This window comes from Schistocerca nitens, chromosome 12 (assembly GCF_023898315.1).
Source record: "Schistocerca nitens isolate TAMUIC-IGC-003100 chromosome 12, iqSchNite1.1, whole genome shotgun sequence".
NCBI classification, from domain to species: Eukaryota; Metazoa; Arthropoda; class Insecta; order Orthoptera; family Acrididae; genus Schistocerca; species Schistocerca nitens.
The window spans coordinates 69,173,890-69,193,759 of NC_064625.1; the positions used below are offsets into that span (position 1 = coordinate 69,173,890).

Below are 19,870 nucleotides of genomic sequence, written 5' to 3' on the forward strand. Positions count from 1 at the left end.
TAAAATACTGGGAGTGAAAGGCTATTTACAATTTGTACAGAAACCAGATGGCAGTTACAAGAGTCGAGGGACATGAAAGGGAAGCAATGGTTGGGAAGGGAGTGAGACAGGGTTGTAGCCTGTCCCCGATGTTATTCAATCTGTATATTGGGCAAGCAGTAAAGGAAACAAAAGAAAAGTTCAGAGTAGGTATTAAAATCCATGGAGAAGAAATAAAAACTTTGAGGTTCGCCGATGACATTGTACTTCTGTCAGAGACAGCAAAGGACCTGGAAGAGCAGTTGAATGGAATGGATAGCGTCTTGAAAGGAGGATATAATTTGAACATCAACAAAAGCAAAACGAGGATAATGGAATGTAGTCGAATTAAGTCAGGTGATGCTGAGGGAATTAGATTAGGAAATGAGACACTTAAAGCAGTTTTGCTATTTGGGGAGCAAAATAACCGATGATAGTCAAAGTAGAGAGGGTACAAAATGTAGACTGGCGACGACAGCTAAGTGTTTCTGAAGGAGAGAAATTTGTTAACATCGAGTCCAGATTTAAGTGCCAGGAAGTCCTTTCTGATAGTATTTGTATCGAGTGTAGCCATGTATGGAAGTGAAACATGTACGGTAAATAGTTTAGACAAGAAGAGAATAAAAGCTTTCGAAATGTGGTGCTACAGAAGAATGCTGAAGATTAGATGGGTAGATCACATAACTAATGAGGAGGTAATGAATAGGATTGGGGAGAAGAGAAATTTGTGACTAGAAGAAGGGATCGGTTGGTAGGACATGTTTTGAGGCATCAAGGGATCACCAATTTAGTATTGGAGGGCAGCATGGAGGGTAAAAATCGTAGAGGGAGAGCAAGAGATGAATACACTAAGCAGATTCAGAAGGATGTAGGTTGCAGTAGTTACTGGGAGAAGAAGAAGCTTGCACAGGATAGAGTAGCATGGAGAGCTGCATCAAACCAGTCTCAGGACTGAAGACCACAACAACATCCCAATGATCACATTTGTGCTGTATTCATATGGATCTATCTTATGTTTAATACAATATACAACAAATAACTGTTTTGATAACACAAATTATGTGCTGGACAGACCTATTCCTTGATGTTGTGATTTCATTTGTCACATCATATATTTTTGTACAGTTGAGCAGAGCTAATCACTTATACTGTAGTGACATTGGTTAAGCTTGTGGTTATTGATCTGATGTGCTTGCCAGACATATTGATTGATGAAATTTCATTTGTCACAGGAAATTAGATCCTTATACAGTTGCGCAGAGCTATTCACTTATGCTGTAATAACATTTGTTAAGCATGTAGTTCTATATAACAGTTTTAAATTTATCCTAATTTTCCAGCTCTTTGATATGTTTTGGTAGTGCATTAAAAAGTTTGATGCCTCGATTACATACATGTTTCTGACTTTGGGTCCTTGTTACAGCTTGTAAGTGGAGATCTTTACATTGCTGTGTATGGTAATCTGTATTGGTTTTCATTTTCACCTGATTTCTTTTGATCACCAACAGACATTTCAGAATGTATAATGACGGAATTGCTAAAATTTTCAATGCTTTAAAAAGGGGCCTACAACGTGTTTGATGTGGGCTCTGGGTCATTATCTGAATAGCGCATTTTTGTAATTTGAAAATCTCATTTAGACGACAACTTGATGTTCCCTAGGATACTATCCCATATGACGCAATTGACTGACAATGGCCAAAATATACTAATCTGGTACAGTTATTACTACAAACTCTTGCAATTATTCTAAGTACAAAACATGCTGAATTTAGTTTTAGTGCTAAGCTCACCACATAGTCCTTCCAGTTTATCTTCTCATCAATGTGCATAGCCAGAAATTTTGCTCACTGTACTCTTTCAAGTTGTTTGCCCTCCATGGTGGGATTTAGGTCATCATGTACACTTAATTTTCCATATTGCTTATAATTAATTTTTTTTTCACTAAACCATTTTTGTATGTCTTGTAGGACATGGCCCAAAGTACAGTGCAATGACTGCTTCATATAACAAACAATCAAACTAGTATCATCAGCAAATAACATGATTCTAGCTTTACTCTCTGACACCTGAATATAATTAATGTAAATGGGGAACAGCACGGGGCCTAATACACTTCTCTGGATCTGATTTTAGTGTAATCTTTTTGTGCTGTAATTTCAACCACCAGCATCCTCTTTTCCAGATACGACTCGTACCACTTTTTTCCAGTCCTGTGATACCTATAGCTTCAAGCTTTTCCATAAGTTCAAAGGCTTTTGACAGATCTAGATTTATCCTGAAAACACATTTTCCGTCTTCCAATTTACTAATTATTTCTTTTGTGTATTCCAGTACAGCTGTTTCGGTACTTCTCCCAGCTAGAAATCCGTGCTGATTACTGTTTATCAGATTCCACAATTAAGATAATATGTGACTCTATATTTCATTAGTATCACTAAAACCTGAGAGAAAGTTGGGAGAAGTGAGACAGGTGTGTAGTTTCCTGTTTTAAGCTTATCCCTCTTTTTCAACAGGGGAACAAATTTAGAAATTTTCAGTTTCAGTGGAAAAAACTTGCATATTTTGTGACGGAATACAGTTGATACGCTACACTGGTTTTTTTCTTTATTGTGTAGATACACGGTCTGGTCCATCACATTAATGTGACCAAAACTCGACATGCAGTAACCACTCGCAGATGACAGACGGCACCACTAGCAGTGAAGGGTATGTAAAGCGTGTTGGGAGCCACAGAAAACAGTGCAGTTGTCACTGTAAGTAGGAGACAAAATGATTTCGAAATGTGCAAGGTCATTGGCTTTTGGGGAAAGGGTGGAAGCTTTTTGGAATGACTAAGTCTGTAAACTGTTTGTATGTCAGTGTGGTTAAAGTATACTGTGCACAGCAAAATGGTGCTATTCAGAATCGGTGCCGAGGCTACTGTGGTGCAGTCGTGGGCCATAGATGACAGGGGTAAATATCAGCTGCAGAGACATGCAGCTGTTGAACAACTGACCACCCAGATGAACCGAGAGGCTTTTCAAACGACAGATGGCCATTGGCGTGCACATTTTTAAATGTCTGAAAGCAAAACACACTGCAACAGCTGTCAGAAGGGGACACGCCAGGGGAGGAAGTCTGTGGCATTCCCTGAGTGGTGATGTTATTCTGGGAGGGACAATGGATCAACAGATGTATGCACCCGTCCTCGAGGGCCGCATCCACCCATACACACAGTTTGTTTTTATTCAGCGTGGTGACGTCTACCAGCAATACAATTCAACACAGCTTGCAGTGTACATGTGTGGTTCAAACAGCAACAGGATGAGTTTATCATATGCCCCTAGCCACCGAAGTCCTTAGATTTAAACCAATTGAGAATCTGTGGGAACCCGTCTGCCAGGCTTTATTCTCCGTGGATCCTCACACGAAAAACCCAGAACAGCTGGACTTGGCAATGAAATCATCATGGCTCCACACCCCTGTTAATACAGAACCGCACAGGCACGTGGGGGGCAGTTTCATTCCCAGCTGGATACAGGATTTTTGTCTCCTCGGAAAGTGGGCGTTGTGTTGTTCTTGTCATCAACAAGCAAGTCTCAAAAGCAGCATAAAATGAAAAGAATTGCAGTAGGCAACTGATCAAGCCCAGATGGGGTCCGCCATATGATCATTTCATTGAATCTCTTCCTGCATGTCTCGCAATGGTGTGCACCGGAAAAAGAGGTTATTCGAGGTTTTGACAGTTAGTCACATTAACATGTCTGGACAGTGTTTTTTCAGAAGAAATGAAGGTACCAAACTAAATAAATCATAATTACATTATTACCCTGGAGTGAGCCACAGGAGATCAAGGGTCCATTGTACCAAAATACTCATAAAACATCCTTGAACCACCAACTGAATTTTTTCAGTGGAGTTCATTTCACCCTTTATGTAGGAGAAAATGAAAAACCTCCATCAACAATCTCAGAGGAGCCTCATATCTGATAGTACACTGATAAGATATCAATCCAGTTTCTACTTTGGACTTCTGATCACTTTATGTTTCTGAGGAAAGGCCATACTGTTCAGACTTTGGTGACCAATCTGGACAAAAGCTTTTAAATTTTGAAAAAGTATCCTTGTTAGTTTATAGCCCATCACGTTTAGCATACTTGGCTATTGCTCCCTCTTTGGTACGTTTCCCTTTCTATTGCCCTAGGTGGAATGAAGTGATCGTATGGACATTGATACCTAGGAGTCACTTGCTGGGTAAGTTTGGCTGACAATTTGCAGGTCTTTTCTTTTGACACCATGGTGGGTGACTTTCATGCTGGCGATGATGAATCAATGATAAGGACAACATATCACCCACTCCCTGAGCAGAGAGAATGTCTGACATGGCTGGGAAATGAACCCAGGCTCGACTGCATGGCAGTCAGATGTGCTGACCACTCAGTGAAGAGGGTCGATAGATGCTACTCTAGGTTATTTGCCTCCCCTCCTCACATATCTTACAATGTGCCTTTTAAATGCTCTTTCGTCAATCCTCCTCACATGGGATTATTCTCTCCCAACTAATATGCCAATACCGGGAGACAACAATGACTGTTACCTCAACGCTAACCCATATTCAACCTGTTCTATATGCCTGTCCAGTTCTCAGCAACACATTCTTTGGACAAAATGCGACTTATCTACATGCACATGTTACTTGATGGTATATGTAAGAGAGCAATGTGTGTATTGCTTCTTGTACAAGGTGCATCTGGGAAGTTTGGTGAATGGTCTCAGAAAATGAAGGGAACATAAGTTACAAAGTAATCACCATTAGCTACAAAACACTTCTGACATTTGTTGTAAAGCTATTGGAAACTGTCTGCAAACAATTCTTGTGGAGTCACTGAAAACACAGTTGTCACGCATTGTTGGATATCTGCGCTATTATAGATGAGAGGCGGAGCCACCAGTACAATCCACAGCCCATCAAGCAACTGTGTTCATCATCTTCCCTGCCTCCCAAAAGAAGTTTGACAAAAAACTCTGGGATTAAGACATATCAATCACAATTTTTGATGGAAAGGGCTTGATCCATGATGAATTTCTACCTGTGGGATGTTGGGAAGACAATGAACACCACATCACTTACTGCTGCAAGGTCTGTGGATAGTACGGTACTGATAACATCAGGTATCATCTCCGGCAATGATGCAGACATCCAGCATTGTGTGCCCATGGTGCTTTAAGTGATTCCACGAGAAGTGTTGGCTGGCCATTTCCTACAGTTTGACAACTGAGGTCAGAAGTCTGTTGTAGGTAATGGTGATTACTCTGAAGGCCGGTAAAAGCATTTTGTTTATAACTCTTGTTTCTTTCCGAGACAATTCACCAAATGTTCAGATGCATTTTGTACACTCTAAGACATAAAAAAGGCTCTACAAAGGAATTTTCTGAATGGGATGGAAACCAGTAGGAGTGATGTACAAGTACCAACAAACAAATCATTACGTTCTCAGAAAAACTGGATTATTTATTCCACAGAAAGAGCTTCACACATTGTTCCACCTCCAGCTTTTATGCAAGCAATTATTCAGCTTGGTATTGATTGACAGACTTCTCCTGAGGGATATTGTGGCAAATTCTGTCCAGTTGGTGTATTATATTGTGAAAATCCCAAGCTAGTTGGAGGCTCCAGCCTATGATGCTCCAAACATTCTCAGTTGGAGAGGAATTCGGTGACCTTGCTGGCCAAGGTAGAGTTTGGAATGCATGAAAGAAGCACTAGAAATTCTCACCATGTACAGGCAGGCATTATATTGTTGAAATGTAAGCCAAGTTAGGTAGGTGCTGGTAAAAAGAAACTGAGCTACCAGTCAACTAGTTGCAGCAGTTTGCCGGCAGGAAATCCGAGCAGAAACCTAACGTACTGCAACTCGCACCAGGCTGCATACAATGTAACTGTTTTAAGAATCAGGAAAAGATCTTAATTTTGAATGAAATGTTGAAATACTGGAAAAACATTTTTAAATTCTGTACATTGATAATGTAGACGTTCACTGCCAAGCCCGTGCTAATCTTAACATTGTCATGCACAGACCCTTTCATTTACGTTAGTAAGTTTATGTTAACATATTTCCTGAAATCTGAAGAGCTACTAAGCACGGATTGTTCTTAAATGGAAATGCGCACCATGCTATTAAGATTATCAGTGTGCAATGCACTGACGGTTTTAGTCACCAATCTGCCACATGGAATTACTGTCCTTTCTCATACACAAAGTTACTTAGAAAATCAAACTTTCTAAAAAACACACCAGAATAATATATGCCTACACTTTCGAAACATGTAGCACAACAAAAACTGGCAAATTATAACTTCCTTTGCAGCTCATACTACATGTGACCATACCATTGAAAGGCAGGGCTCTGAATCCTTACACTGCCGTAATCATTCTATAGTTCCAAGAGAAAAGATGCATAAAAAATACCAGGGTACTTTCAGATTGGTCAGTTTTCTTTAAGGCTAATAGAAAAACGTTATTCTCCCACGTTAGTCCGCACTTTTCATGACTAACAAATAACACACTTTCAAATTGTACTTTCCCAAAATAAATATGGAACATTCAGATACTTTGTTAATAATGTAAAGTATAAACTATTTTCATTTGCACTCAAATTGGCTTTCCTTTCACCATAAACTTACTTAACATATTATGATACTAAACTCCCCACTGTACAGTGTACATCAGTAGAACAACGATCTACATATTTACTATAGACCTCATTCACATTGCTATAAGCTTATACAAAACTGTACAAACATAAACAAACAAAAGAGCCATCAAGAAATAAACAGAAAAATTCCCAAAAACATTCTCTTGACCTGTTTCTTGAAAGTCTGTGCACTACTGGACTCTGGTGGGTGAAAATTAGAACTACTTACCCGACTGAACTGTTTCAGACCATCTGTCACTGTACAGGCGTGAGTCACTCTCCTGATACACCGGGGCAATATAAGGGGCCACTCCTCACAAGGATGGCTTGCTATGAAAGGCAACAGAATGGTACTTAGAACAGGGCCGGCCAGAAATTCTGCACGCGTGCGGTGCTCCTGCACACGTGCAACTTGCGGGTCACAGCGTGCACGCCGCAGCCGTCAGCGTTCATGTTTCAATCCACAGATGTCGCTTTATCCATTAGCTGAGATACTCTGTATTTATGTTAACAGTTTAACCCAGTAAGACAAGTAATACAATTAACAACCGTGGGTTTTTATTAAGGCAGCTTGACTGACGGCACGTAAATACGCGTAATGTTTTTGATCTAGTATTTAAGACAGAGAGCACTTAGCGACTTCCAACAAACCTTAGTCATGGTTTCCAATAACATTAAACCAATGCAAGGTTTCCTGTAACTAATTCTCGGTGCCCTCAGTTACACCCACATAATTTCTGTCTCACTGACCGATGAACAGAATGACAACCGCAGACCTCTCGATGATGACCTGTACCATTATTGCTATATGTTTCACCAGTTCCGTCTGAAATCTGCATAATAACCGACAATTAGATGCTTGTTATGTTTTATCGACTGCAGCTGAGCGTAGCCCTTCACACATTAAAAAAAAACCTAAATGTAATTATACAACAATCGGTTTAATGACCAATTTTCCTGATAATAATGTAACACGGAGCAGAATGAGGCAATAATGCACAGTTAGTAAACAATAATTTTTAATTATGAAAGGAATAAATCCAAACACGTTTATCACTGGTCATGAGAAATGATATAGTTAATATCGGGCACAAAAGCACGGCTCATTGACAAACGCAAGCAGCCACGGGAGATTTTCATCACTGATGCTTGATCGAAACGACTGAGAACATAGATCTTCCGTTCTTTGCTTTTTCACAGTACCTGCCATTTCTCAGTACTTCTCTGTCAAAGTTACGGTCACCAGGGGTAAACGAGACTGGGTATGTCATGCTCTTGCTTGTAGCACATAAACAGGGAAGAGGAGCCGCCGCCGTTCATTTAGGACACACGTCTAATAACAGATGTCGCCGTCGCACACGTGCGCAGCACTTCCGCACGTATGCACACTGTGCAGCGTTTGGCGGGCCCTGACTTGGAACATTGTTGCGTACTGTAATTCTGTAAGAAAGCCACAGATGAAAACTGTTATATCCTAGCCAGTAATGCCACCCGAGCCCGCTGCCAAAAGGTTGGCAGCAGCAAAGTCCGGACGCCGTCCGCATAAGCAGCGCCAGCGATACAGGAAATCGCCGCAAGTCTGCGCGCGCCACCGCTGGCTTCTGGCTTCTTAAGCGCTGGAGTCGCGAGCGCTAGGACAGTTCTGGATTCTGCCGCTCAGTTGTATACTCGCCACCGCAGTGTGTACTTGCTAGTCAGTGTGGGTACATCGCAGCAGAGTTGTTATTTGTCGCCAGCCGACGCTGACCTAGCTGCCCCGACTCGAACTAGACAGATTTCTGTAGAGACAATGTTCACCACTGTGTTTCTATATCTTCGTAATAAAGATAAGTACCGACTTTCATTCAATCCGAGTGTTTGGGTTTTCATCTTTCTGTTCACTGTTCCAGCGGACCGGTCGGCCCGCTACTAAAAGTGTGGCGGTGTTTGTCGCTACGAAGGCCGTCACAAAACTGGCGACGAGGACTTCCGAACTCGTGTGCAGGTCTGGTTCAACTTGTTTCTTGAGATAGAATTTTGGGGGCTGGTTTCATTGTGTTCACTATGTCTGCCGAATTACAACAGTTGATCTTGTTACAGAGTCAGCAAATACACAGTCTGGTGGAAGCAATCGCCAAACAAGCGGCTCATCCACCAACACAAAAGGAACATGCACAGGCAGCACCACCCTTCCGTGCTTTTGATGCGGCACGAGAAGAATGGCAAGAATATTTCGCGCAGTTGCAGGCGCACATGACAGTCTACAAAATCACAGGTAATGATCGGCAGCTTTATTTAATTTCCACTGCAGGCGTGGAAGTCTATCGACTACTTTGTAAGTTGTTCCCGGAATCCAAGCAAGAAGCTTTAGACTATGACGTTGTTGTTAACAAGCTTGCTGAGTATTTAGAGTCGCGAGTTCATGTGGCAGCAGCCAGATTCAAGTTCTTCAGATTAAGGAAACTGCCACATCAATCTAATAAACAGTGGTTAACAGATTTACGGGGCCTCACCCGTCAGTGCCGATTTAATTGTGTGTGTGGAGCTTCCTACAGTGATGTCATGTTACTAGACGCATTGCAGATTCTCGTATTCGTGCTGCTATCTTAAAGTTGCCTGACCCGTCATTAGAGACTGTGATGAACATCATTGAAGCCCAAGATACTTTGACTATGCTGAGTGTGAGTTAGATCAGCATGTATTTCTCAAATTGCCTGTGCTAAGCAAGTTATGTCACGCCCGCGGCCCCACCGGCAGAGTCAGACTGTAAACACTAGCCGGCCGCGTCATGTTAAACATATTCGTCAGCCGCGTGTGCAAAATGATAGACTTAAGTCTTGCCCTAAGTGTGTTCTTGCTCATCCTCGTGAACGTTGCCCGTTAAGAAACGCGGTTTGTCACTTTTGTCAAAGGAAAGGACACATCCAGACTGTGTTTGCGTAAACGCAAGAACATTCTAGTGCTGCCCAGCCCATGGATATTCATGTTATTCAAAGCCAGCCCGCCCGGAAGGTCGCGTTTAAAGATTCTTCCACGGTTAGTGTGGGTAATAAACTTGTTCGCAATAAGCCACCCACCCAGCCCTCTGCTATGCGACCCAAGCGTAATTCAAACGCTGTAAAACGTAATGTACAGACTGCAAGTGAAGCGGGAGTTGTTGTTCCACCCGCCCAACCCACGAGTTGTCGTAAGCAGCGAACACGCGCTAAACGCGCTGATTTTGTGTCTTCCGCCTCCACTGCACCGATCCAGAGACAGTGTAATAAACTCTTTGTGAAGCTACGCATCCAGGATAAGATCTTCAATTTTCAATTAGACACTGGTGCGTCTGTGACTCTCATAAATAGTGCTACGTATGCGGCTATCGGCCGCCCTAAACTTTCAGCGGCAAAACATTCTTTGGCTCCTTATAGTGGCGAACACATTCCTGTGTTAGGTGTATGTAGCGTGCCAGCCACATTCCGGGGCAATACAAAGTTTCATTCAGTGGTCCGCGCTACAGTGTAAACATTTTCGGATTAGACTGTTTTGACTTGTTTGGCCTGTCTATACAAGACAATGTGCTGCAACTTAATTCTGTTGTTGTTCCTCAAGACAGCATAACCGATTTGTGTAAACGATACAGTGACATATTTAAAGACGAACTAGGTTGTGCTGCGAACTTTGCCGCTCATATTACGTTAAAAGATAATGCTCAGCCTCGATTTTTTCGTGCTCGTCCAGTGCCTCACGCCCTCCGGGCACCTGTAGAAGATGAACTTCGTCGTTGGCAAAACAACGGTGTTATTCACCCCGTTTCAGCGAGCCAGTGGGCTTCGCCCTTAGTTATTATAAAGAAACCGTCTGGCAAGTTACGTTTGTGTGCTGATTTTAAGTCGACAGTTAATCCTCAGACTGTCATTAATTCTTTTCCTTTGCCTAGACCGGACGAGCTGATGGATAAGTTAGGGGAAGCTTGTTTCTTTTCCAAAATTGATCTCCGTGAAGTATATTTGCAGTTGCCCCTCGACGAGCAATCACAACAGTATTTTGTCATAAACACGTCGTTGGGGTTGTTCCGTTTTCTGCGTTTGCCTTTTGGTTGTGCGTCAGCTCCAGCTGTTTTTCAGCGTTTTTTGTCACAACTTCTGGCTAATGTGCCATCGTGTTGCCACTATTTAGACGATATTGTTGTGTCCGGTCGGACGCCTGCTGAACATTTCCGTAATTTGGAGTGTTTGTTTACAGTGTTGTCTCAGGCAGGCCTACGTTGCAACATCGATAAATGTTCATTTTTCCTTACGGAGTTGGAGTATCTGGGACATGTTATTAATGCTCAAGGCATTCATCCCTCCCAGTCACATTTAGCAGCTATTCGTGATTTGCCCGCCCCTCGCAATCTGCATGAATTGCAAGCAGTTCTTGGCAAATTGACATATTATGTTAGGTTTATTCCTAATGCATCACAGATTGCTGCACCGTTGCATCGTCTCCGCCGTAATAATGTTCCGTTTGTGTTGTCGGCTGATTGCCAATCAGCCTTCCAGCAGCTTAAAGAGGCTTTATTGAGTGATCGTTGTCTGGTCCATTACGACCCTAACAAGCCTCTGGTGTTAGCTTGTGATGCCTCTTCTTTCGGCCTCGGTGCTGTGTTGTCTCACCGAGTCGGTAACACCGAAAGTCCTATTGCGTTCGCATCTAAATTGCTAAACAAAGCTCAGTGTAATTATAGCCAATTGGACAAGGAAGCGTTGGCTATTGTGTTCGGTGTCACAAAATTCCATCACTACCTCTATGGTAGACCATTCTATTTAGTAACAGATCACAAGCCCCTGACGTCACTGTTTCATCCGTCTAAACCAGTTCCTCAGCGGACAGCTCAGAGACTACAACGTTGGGCTCTTTTGTTATCACAATACCAGTATGAGATACTGTATCGCCCTACGGCTCAGCATGCAAACGCTGACGCGCTTTCTAGATTGCCGATTGCTGCGGATGATGTCTTCGATTCCTCTGACGACTCTTGCCATCAGATTGACGCCGATGAGCACCAATCCCTCCGGGATTTTCCGATTGATTATCGTCAGGTGGCACGTGAGACAGCTACGGATCCTCATCTGAGTTTACTATTACGTTTTGTTCAACGTGGTTGGCCGTCCAAGGCAAAGGACATATCGGATCCTGTGGTTCGTCGCTATTATCCGCAACGTCATCTGTTGTCTGTTTCGCACGGAGTTTTGCTGTTACGCACCGAGAATGACCAGCTTCGTGTCGTGGTTCCCCAAGTGCTCCAATCCAAGGTCCTCGACTTGTTGCATCAAGGTCATTGGGGAGTGGTCCGCACCAAGCAGCTTGCCCGCCGTCATTGTACATGGATCGGCATTGATAAGCAGATTACGCAGATGTCTACAGATTGTTCGACGTGTGCCGAACACCAAGCTGCTCCGCCTCAACGCTATTTTGAGTGGGCACGCCCTGCCGGTCCCTGGCAGCGAGTACATATTGATTTCGCTGGTCCATATTGGAATTCTCGTTGGCTCATCGTGATAGATGCATTTAGTAATTTTCCGTTTGTTGTGCCCATGCAGTCTACAACGTCTGCACAAACTATACAGGCGTTGACTTCAATTTTTTGTATTGAGGGTCTTCCAGAAGTTTGTGTCTGACAATGGTCCACAATTTACCTCTGCTGAATTTGAAAGTTTTTGTTCTGCCAATGGCATTCGCCATGTTCTTACTCCGCCGTTCCACCCTCAATCGAATGGTGCAGCGGAACGTTTTGTACGCACATTCAAGGATCATATGGACCGCCTTCGTGCTACGCACTCTCGTCAGCAGGCCCTCATCACGTTCCTGTCGTCGTACCGGACCACGCCACGCGACGGCCCTTCGCCTGCGGAGCTTCTCCACGGCCGTCGTCATCGCACCCTACTACGGTTGTTGCACCCCCCGGATCGACCCGCCGCTTCTGAGCATCGCACGCGTTTTCAGTGCAATGACGCCGTTTTTTTCAGAGTTTATCACGGTCGCCATCGTTGGGAACGTGGTACCGTGATAAGTGTCCAGGGTCGCGGTTTTTATACTGTTCAAGGTGCTACTGGGGTGCACAGGAGGCATCAGGACCAGTTGCGCCGCGCTGGCCGCCCGGATTCTGCCGCTCGTTCTTTGTCCACAGATTTGATCCGCGACGGGTTCCAGCCGCGCCTTCCGACTTCGCTGCCGCCCCCAGGGCAGCAGCAGCAGCCGTCGCCGCTACCACGCCGACAGCCCGTCCCGTTGATGCCTCCCGCGCAGCTTCATACGGGAGCGCCCCGGGTGGTCGCTCCAGCGCCTGCGGTCCCTCTTCAGTCGCCGCCGCCTTCGGAGCTGATGGACGTCGACCCCTCAGCCGGGCCGCCTTCCCAAGCGGTGGCTGTGCAGCCTGTCCTGCAGCCGCTTTCCTTGGGCACCCCCAAGGAGTCTGACACCGCAGCGCCTTGTCCGGCGCCCACTCAGCAGCCGTCGACGCAGCGTCAGGAGACGCTGCCTCTCTTCGTGGGTCCCGACGCCCCGTCGCGTCCAGTACCAGAAGCTGCACCCGTGGTCACAGGCGTGCACCCTGACCTCGGTTTTCAGTCGGTGTTTCCCGAGGCCCCGCGCAGCCAATGCTGGGGTGCGGACCGGAGACTGCCACCGACAACAGTCTCCGCCCCGGTCTCTTCTGCTACGCCTGCGGCCTGACACCTCCCCCGCCGTCGACGCTCGCCACGTCATTATTCAATGACAAATGGAATCCCAATCACTCCTGGTTATCAGGCAATAGTCAGGTTGGTATCACACTGCTGTCCAAAGCAGCTCCAGACATGTCTTTGCTGACCATTGGTCTCAGTCCAATCCACTCCCGTCATTGAGATTCCAGTCCAAAGACGTGCCTGGAGATGACCCGATAATCGAGAGGAATCGTCTGGGGTGCCATTAGTTTCGTAGCAAGATCCCTTCAGTTTTAATCCACAGTGCTATGTCAACAATGTGCTATACCCCGTTTTATTGCCCTTCATTGCAGACGATGTTGAGTTAACAATTCAGTCAGATATGCCTACCTGCATATGAGAAGAGCTTCTACTGCTCGTCTTTATGCTTTCCGAGACCTGCCGTGCCCAATTGAGAATGTAGTGCTACGGGCAGGGCCCTCCAAACATATTGGGATTTCAGTGCTGCAGTCCACAATTTAGACAGAATTTGGCATGATATCCCCCAGGAGTACACCCAACAACTGTATCAACCAATATCAAACTGAATTACTGCTTGCATATGGACTACAGGTTGTCAATGCATTAATGACTCCCTCAGTTTGTGATGCTCTTCCTGTTGAATAACTCATCCAAGTGTTCTGAAATTGTAATCATTTGTTTCTCTGCACATGAACAGCACATTTACTCATTTCAATCCTTTGGATAATTCCTGTGTGGTGCAACTTTCTTCTTTCCTTAGAGTGTACTTAAAAAATTGTGTAAACAGCCTTATAAGTTCACCATCTTAAAAGAGCACACAGGCCCCTTTGAAATGCTGTAGAACTGATACCTGCCAGTTATCTGAGCCTTCACTGCCGACATAAGCCACATCATTGAAGAGGTGTGTATGTGCCAGTCGATTATAAGGAGCCAGTGTAGTACAATGGATTGAAACCACAGATTAGAGCTATTGTCTTTGGATGTGCCAGTGAATTAAGTTGTCCAATTTGTTGGTGCATCAGTGAAGACTATCCAGCTTGTCTACAAGGAATGTTGTATCACTTGCAACCACATAATGTGGCATAATAATAAAAGTGGCCACATTAAGATCCTAACTCGTAGTTAGTCATAGAGATGAACGTTGTAAGTTGCCATTGACAGTCAGTCTCAAACACACCAGGAATCGCTGCAGACCCATGTGTACTAGTTTTCAGCAAAATATTGTGATGGCAAGTTGCATGCAATGGGTCCCTTGCAGAAGACTACCGAGGCATAAAAATGTACATCTTGTCAGTGGAGCAAATACCACATAAACTGGACAGTAGGTGACTTGAATAAGGTTTTTAACGTGCAATGGGCAGAGGATATACACAGTGTCTCAAAAGTTACAGAACACTTCTGATGTGTTACAGCATCCAAACAAATTAGACCTAAGGTATTCACACCATGTTTGCCTTATGTGACATAGTATCACAAAGTTTTTATGCAGGTTAATCAATTTCAACATGTGTGCACCAGTGGTGGTGGGCACAATTTCCAGTCTGTTATCAGGATCTATCCACATTCAGCACATTATATCTGCATCACCGGTGGCAAGGGCGGAAATGATTTTGTTCATTAAATTTTAGAAGTGGTTGACAGCTGTTTGGTAGACTCTGTCCTTGGTATATGCTCATAGAAACAAATCCACGTTTCTAATGCCTGGTGGCCTAGAACACCAAGGAATAGGACCACCCCTGCCAAGTCAGCATACGTCGTAACACCTGGTCCGCAACATCTGCCACAGCCTGAGCACACCATATTAATGGAAAAAGACTGTGTCTCAGCAGTCAGCCAGTCATAGTGACAGCCTGAGCATATCAAGGTAACTGCTTTTTTTCTGAGGAGAAAATGGTCCCAGAATACCATCAACCGCCAAACAACACAACACATTCACTATCATGTACCTCTTCCATCACAGTATGTGGATTGGTTGTGCCGGCAGTTGGTAATATATCACTATCTCCTCACAGGATATGTATATACTGTGAATTGCCAACAAAACTGGCACAGTCATGCATATTTAAATACAGGGATATGTAAACAGACAGAACATGGCTCTGCAGTTGGAAATGCCTATATAAGACAACAAGTGTCTGGCACAGATGCTAGATTGGTTAGTGCTGCTACAATGGCAGCTTATCAAGATTTTCGTGAATTTGAATGTGGTGGTATAGTGGGCATACGAGCAATGGGACAAAGCATCTCCAAGGTAACAATGAAGTGGTTATTTTCCCGTATGAGCATACAGTGAATATCAGGAATCTGGTAAAACATCAGATCTCCGACATCGTTGCAGCCGAAAAAAGATCCTGCAAAAACAGGACCAACAACTGAAGAGAATCGTGTGCAAATCGCTGCATATTTCAATGTTGGGCCATCAACAAGTGTCAGAGTGTGAACCATCAGCGATATGAACTTTTGTAGCTGAAGGTCCACTTGTGTACCCTTTATGACTGCACGACTCAAAGCTTTATGCCTCACCTGGGTCCATCAACACTGATATTGGAAACACGTTGCCTGGTTGGACGAGTCTCGTTTCAAACTGTGTTGTGCAGATGGACATGTACAGGCATGGAGACATCCTCTTGAATCCATGGACACTGCATGTCAGTAGGGGACAGTAGAAGCTGGTGGAGGCTCTGTAATGGTGTAGGAGGCATGCAGTTGGAGTGATATAGCTAGGTATGACCCTGAAAGGTGACACATACGTAAGCATCCTGTCCATTGGGGATTCCGATGGACAATGATACACTTGGAATGTCCGGAATTGCTACAAAGTGGCTGCTCAGAAAAGATGCGTCATTCACAGTGTTAATTCCTTCCATCGCTACTTCAGACAATAGTCAAGCCCATGAGGCACAATCGATTACTAAGCCAGCATCCGGCATGCACTGTACAACTGATGCGTGTTATCAAGATCTTACATACTTTGCTCAGAGACAATTTTCTTGTGTTTGTTTGCATATAATAAAAGTAATGTGTGGCTAAATACTTTAACCAAAACTGAACATGAATGCCCAAAAATAGAGTGAAGTTCCAATATTTGCAGCTCTTGATATGTACATGAACTTTACTTTTAAAAACAAGAGTAGAAGGCTTAGATATATCATACAAGATTTATTTTCTGGTATATTTTTTATAGTGATATCAATGTAGGTAAGATGTAAAGAGAGATTGAGAGTGGGCAGGTTTGTTTTTTAAATAGTGAGCCTTCATAATTGTGAAGGCAAGATTTGTCATTGAGTAGGTAGACTGGTGCTGTATCTGTGTTGAAAGATATTTCAGTTCCTTCAAGAAAGTCAAATTTCTTGCCTTGTTCTTTTCTACACTGTTTGCAGAATGAGTTACTGGGCAAGAATTATGGCAAAGTCGGATTTGTTCTGGATGTTAAGACAGAGTGCATCCCTGTGCTTCTACCAATTTGTTGATTGCTGAAGTCTGGACATACCTGATATTTGATATTCTTGCTTAGTGCTTTCAGTACTGTGGATGATATTATTCTGTATTTTGTTGGTTGTGAAGAAGCTTATTTTTATGTCATACAACTTGAAGAGGTTGGCAATTTGGTATGAAATCTTCCATAAGGAAGGTCAGTGTTTATTACAAAGATGGTCTTCCTGTTTGTGGGTGGTTGTCCAGAAATTGGTTGGTTTAGTTAATGTATTACAGCAGGATTGTATTAATTACTGGAGGCAGCTGATTTTACAATTTTCGATTCTTTATATCTTTCACTTGTATCCATTGGGTCTTTAAGCATGTGATTAAACATTCTTATATTGATCTGGATAGCAAGAAGTTATGGATGGTAACACTGGTAATTGTTGGCTTCCTGGAAATTTCAGCATTATAAAAAGTTTTTTTAATGTTTTCTGGTGTTTCATTTCTACAGTGACGTGAATTGAATTTTGTGGTGTAATTTATTAATTTCTTCAGCTAGTTTTCTATTTCCTTTGGTTGCTCTGTTGAAAAGAATGAAATGAGAGTGTTGCAATTTTCTATATTCACACTGAATAAAGTCATAAACATCCCCAATGAATAAACTTAATCTTGGTCCCTACAGCTGTTGTGCTATAATCTAGTGTAAATTCCTGCAGATACGAAAGGGATTTTGAACTTGTGTCCATATAGTTTCCATAACCTGCACTCATATGCAATACTTATAGAAATGCTTTTGGTTGTTGTTCAGTACAGTGGTTCTACCTGACAGCAGTTTCTAGTGACTTATTAATGCATTATTGTCCCAATAGTAATTTTTGCCACACACTGTGTGTTTCAGGACCTGCGCAACCTGCCAAGCAGAACACTGCCGCCTCCCGACAGTTCTCTCAAAACCCAGTGATGTAAGCAGGGGGATTAGAATGCTTTTGAGTCTCGCAGCCAGACCACTAACAAGGTTTTGCCTCCTGCTGAACACCAAACCCACAGACAGTCTGGTTTTCTTTTTGTGAAAGTGAAAATTGAATCATTGCGGGTGCTGTGATTGTCAGTTTCTATTAACATGACACAAGCAGTGTGGCAGGTATTATAAAAAAACGGAAAGGAAAAGAGCTCCCATATCTTGGCTAACTGTTGTTTACTTCTTTGATTTGTTAAGCAATGCGCTAATAACGGCAGAATGCCAACGTTATAAATTGTACAAGGTGAAGTGAGATATTACACTTGAAATCATTACAGCCCACTATAAAGTAGTGATTGCTTCTCCCAAGTGATCAAAATGCGGTCCATAAAGAAACCTTCATTATTCCAGTAGGCAGTTGGTCATTGGTGTTTAGTATGCTTGAGAGCTGTTCTTTGTTCACACAGTTAGTGATCAATACAGTGTTGCTCATGAAAAATGACATCTTAGGCGTGTATTGACCTAACAAAAACTCCTAGTTAGTGAGCAGAATGTGTCTTTAAAGATAATTAATTCCAAATGCAGTCATTTGAACTTTTTACTCACTGAGGCAAGAATTCCTCTAAGGTTTGAGATGGTTGTAGACACTTCTGGTAGTTTTGTAACCAATGACAACTGGCTTGGGTGAAACATGGTCATCATTTTGGGCCCTAGGACAATGCCTATTTTGCTATTTGGAGAACCATGCAGAGGAAGGAGCACCATAAGTAGTTTATCCAGACTGTTCAGTATCATTTCTCGATGTCCCAGCTTTATATCACTTGGTCCTTAGTTTTGGAATCCAAGTAGTTCTCATCACAAGCAATTGCAGCTCTTTCTATCATTGTATTTGAAACACCTACCTTCTGAACTGGATGGTCTGAAACCCTGCACCCTGAGACATACACGAGAGTGTGGTGGCTTGTGGTACATACCTTGGCCCATCTGATTTTCATTTTACCAAAACATCTAAGATTGACAGCCTTCCTTCTCTCACAGTTGACATGAAATTGATCATGGTAAATGTTGAAAGCTTGAGGTTTTACTCAAATCTGAAGATATTGTCATGAGAACAAAGATTTCTTCACATCACCATATTTAAAAATATTGCTCAGCATATAAAAAGGAAACTTTGTTGCCATTGTGAAGGAACTATCCTGACACTAGTTCCAGGTTACCTGATGGACACAAAAAGAAGTAACTATTAAAGTGTAGCGTACATACTTACCATGTGTAATAACATGAGAGAGAGCAAATTATATATTATATTTCCATAAACCTTCAAGATACTTTCATTCTGTAACAATATGTTGTCTTCTCAAGTAGAAATATTTAATTTCCAGCTAAACACATATTGCTTACATGCCTGTAACAATATTCATACTAAAAAAACTTTAATCCAATTTCTTCTGCACATGTAAAGCCACTGGCTCAGTGCTGCAGTGATTATTATTTACATGGCTCAGTAAAGCAGTTGCTGGTTAGTTCCCCATCTAACAATTATTTAGTTCACACAACCTCCCAAATGTGCACACGGTATTCAAAGTTGAAATACATACTGAATTGCATGTTATTTATGTTCACTACCCAGCCTGTCTTTTATGTGAACTCTACATCAAAATAGAAACATTATACATTGGGCGTGCCATAACCTTGTAACATACATTTCTCCAGCCTCCCCGCCTTCCCCCGAACATGTTGTGCCTCTTTAATTTCACCTCTTATGGAAAATTGCTCCCTGACTTGTGTTTCCTCTTTGAAAACAACCAGTGGACAGTGCAAATATATAAGGCAGCTGGTAGGAGCCACACTTTCCCATGTAATAAATGAGTGTATGAAATTTGGCTTCTTATTAGATACCTTCTTCTGAAGCAGAAATGAGGTATTGGTTCTTGCTAACTTGTCACTACTCAAACAACATTTTCTTATAGTGGCTTTGGATAACAGCTCAAGTTTTTATAAGTTGTAATCCTAATTTCTTTCATAAATGTGTATTGAGGATTCCTGGTGTGACATAAAATAAGTCTCATTTCATTGACTTTTAGTTTCTTCTTTGCTTTCTACTAAATCGCAAGTTCTAGAAAACTTGT

General features: G+C 42.8%; 1 protein-coding gene across 1 annotated transcript in view; it reads left to right on the top strand.

Annotated features, from left to right (window-relative positions):
• Nucleotides 1–13,373, top strand: part of LOC126214910 (uncharacterized) — a 133,109-nt gene extending 119,736 nt beyond the window's left edge. Inside the window, exons 2-3 of the mRNA XM_049941552.1 lie at nt 1,442–1,475; nt 12,829–13,373. Of these exons, the coding sequence (XP_049797509.1) occupies nt 1,442–1,475; nt 12,829–13,373 (579 nt within the window). The remainder of the gene's footprint in view (nt 1–1,441; nt 1,476–12,828) is intronic.
• The last annotated feature ends 6,497 nt before the right edge of the window (nt 13,374–19,870 follow it).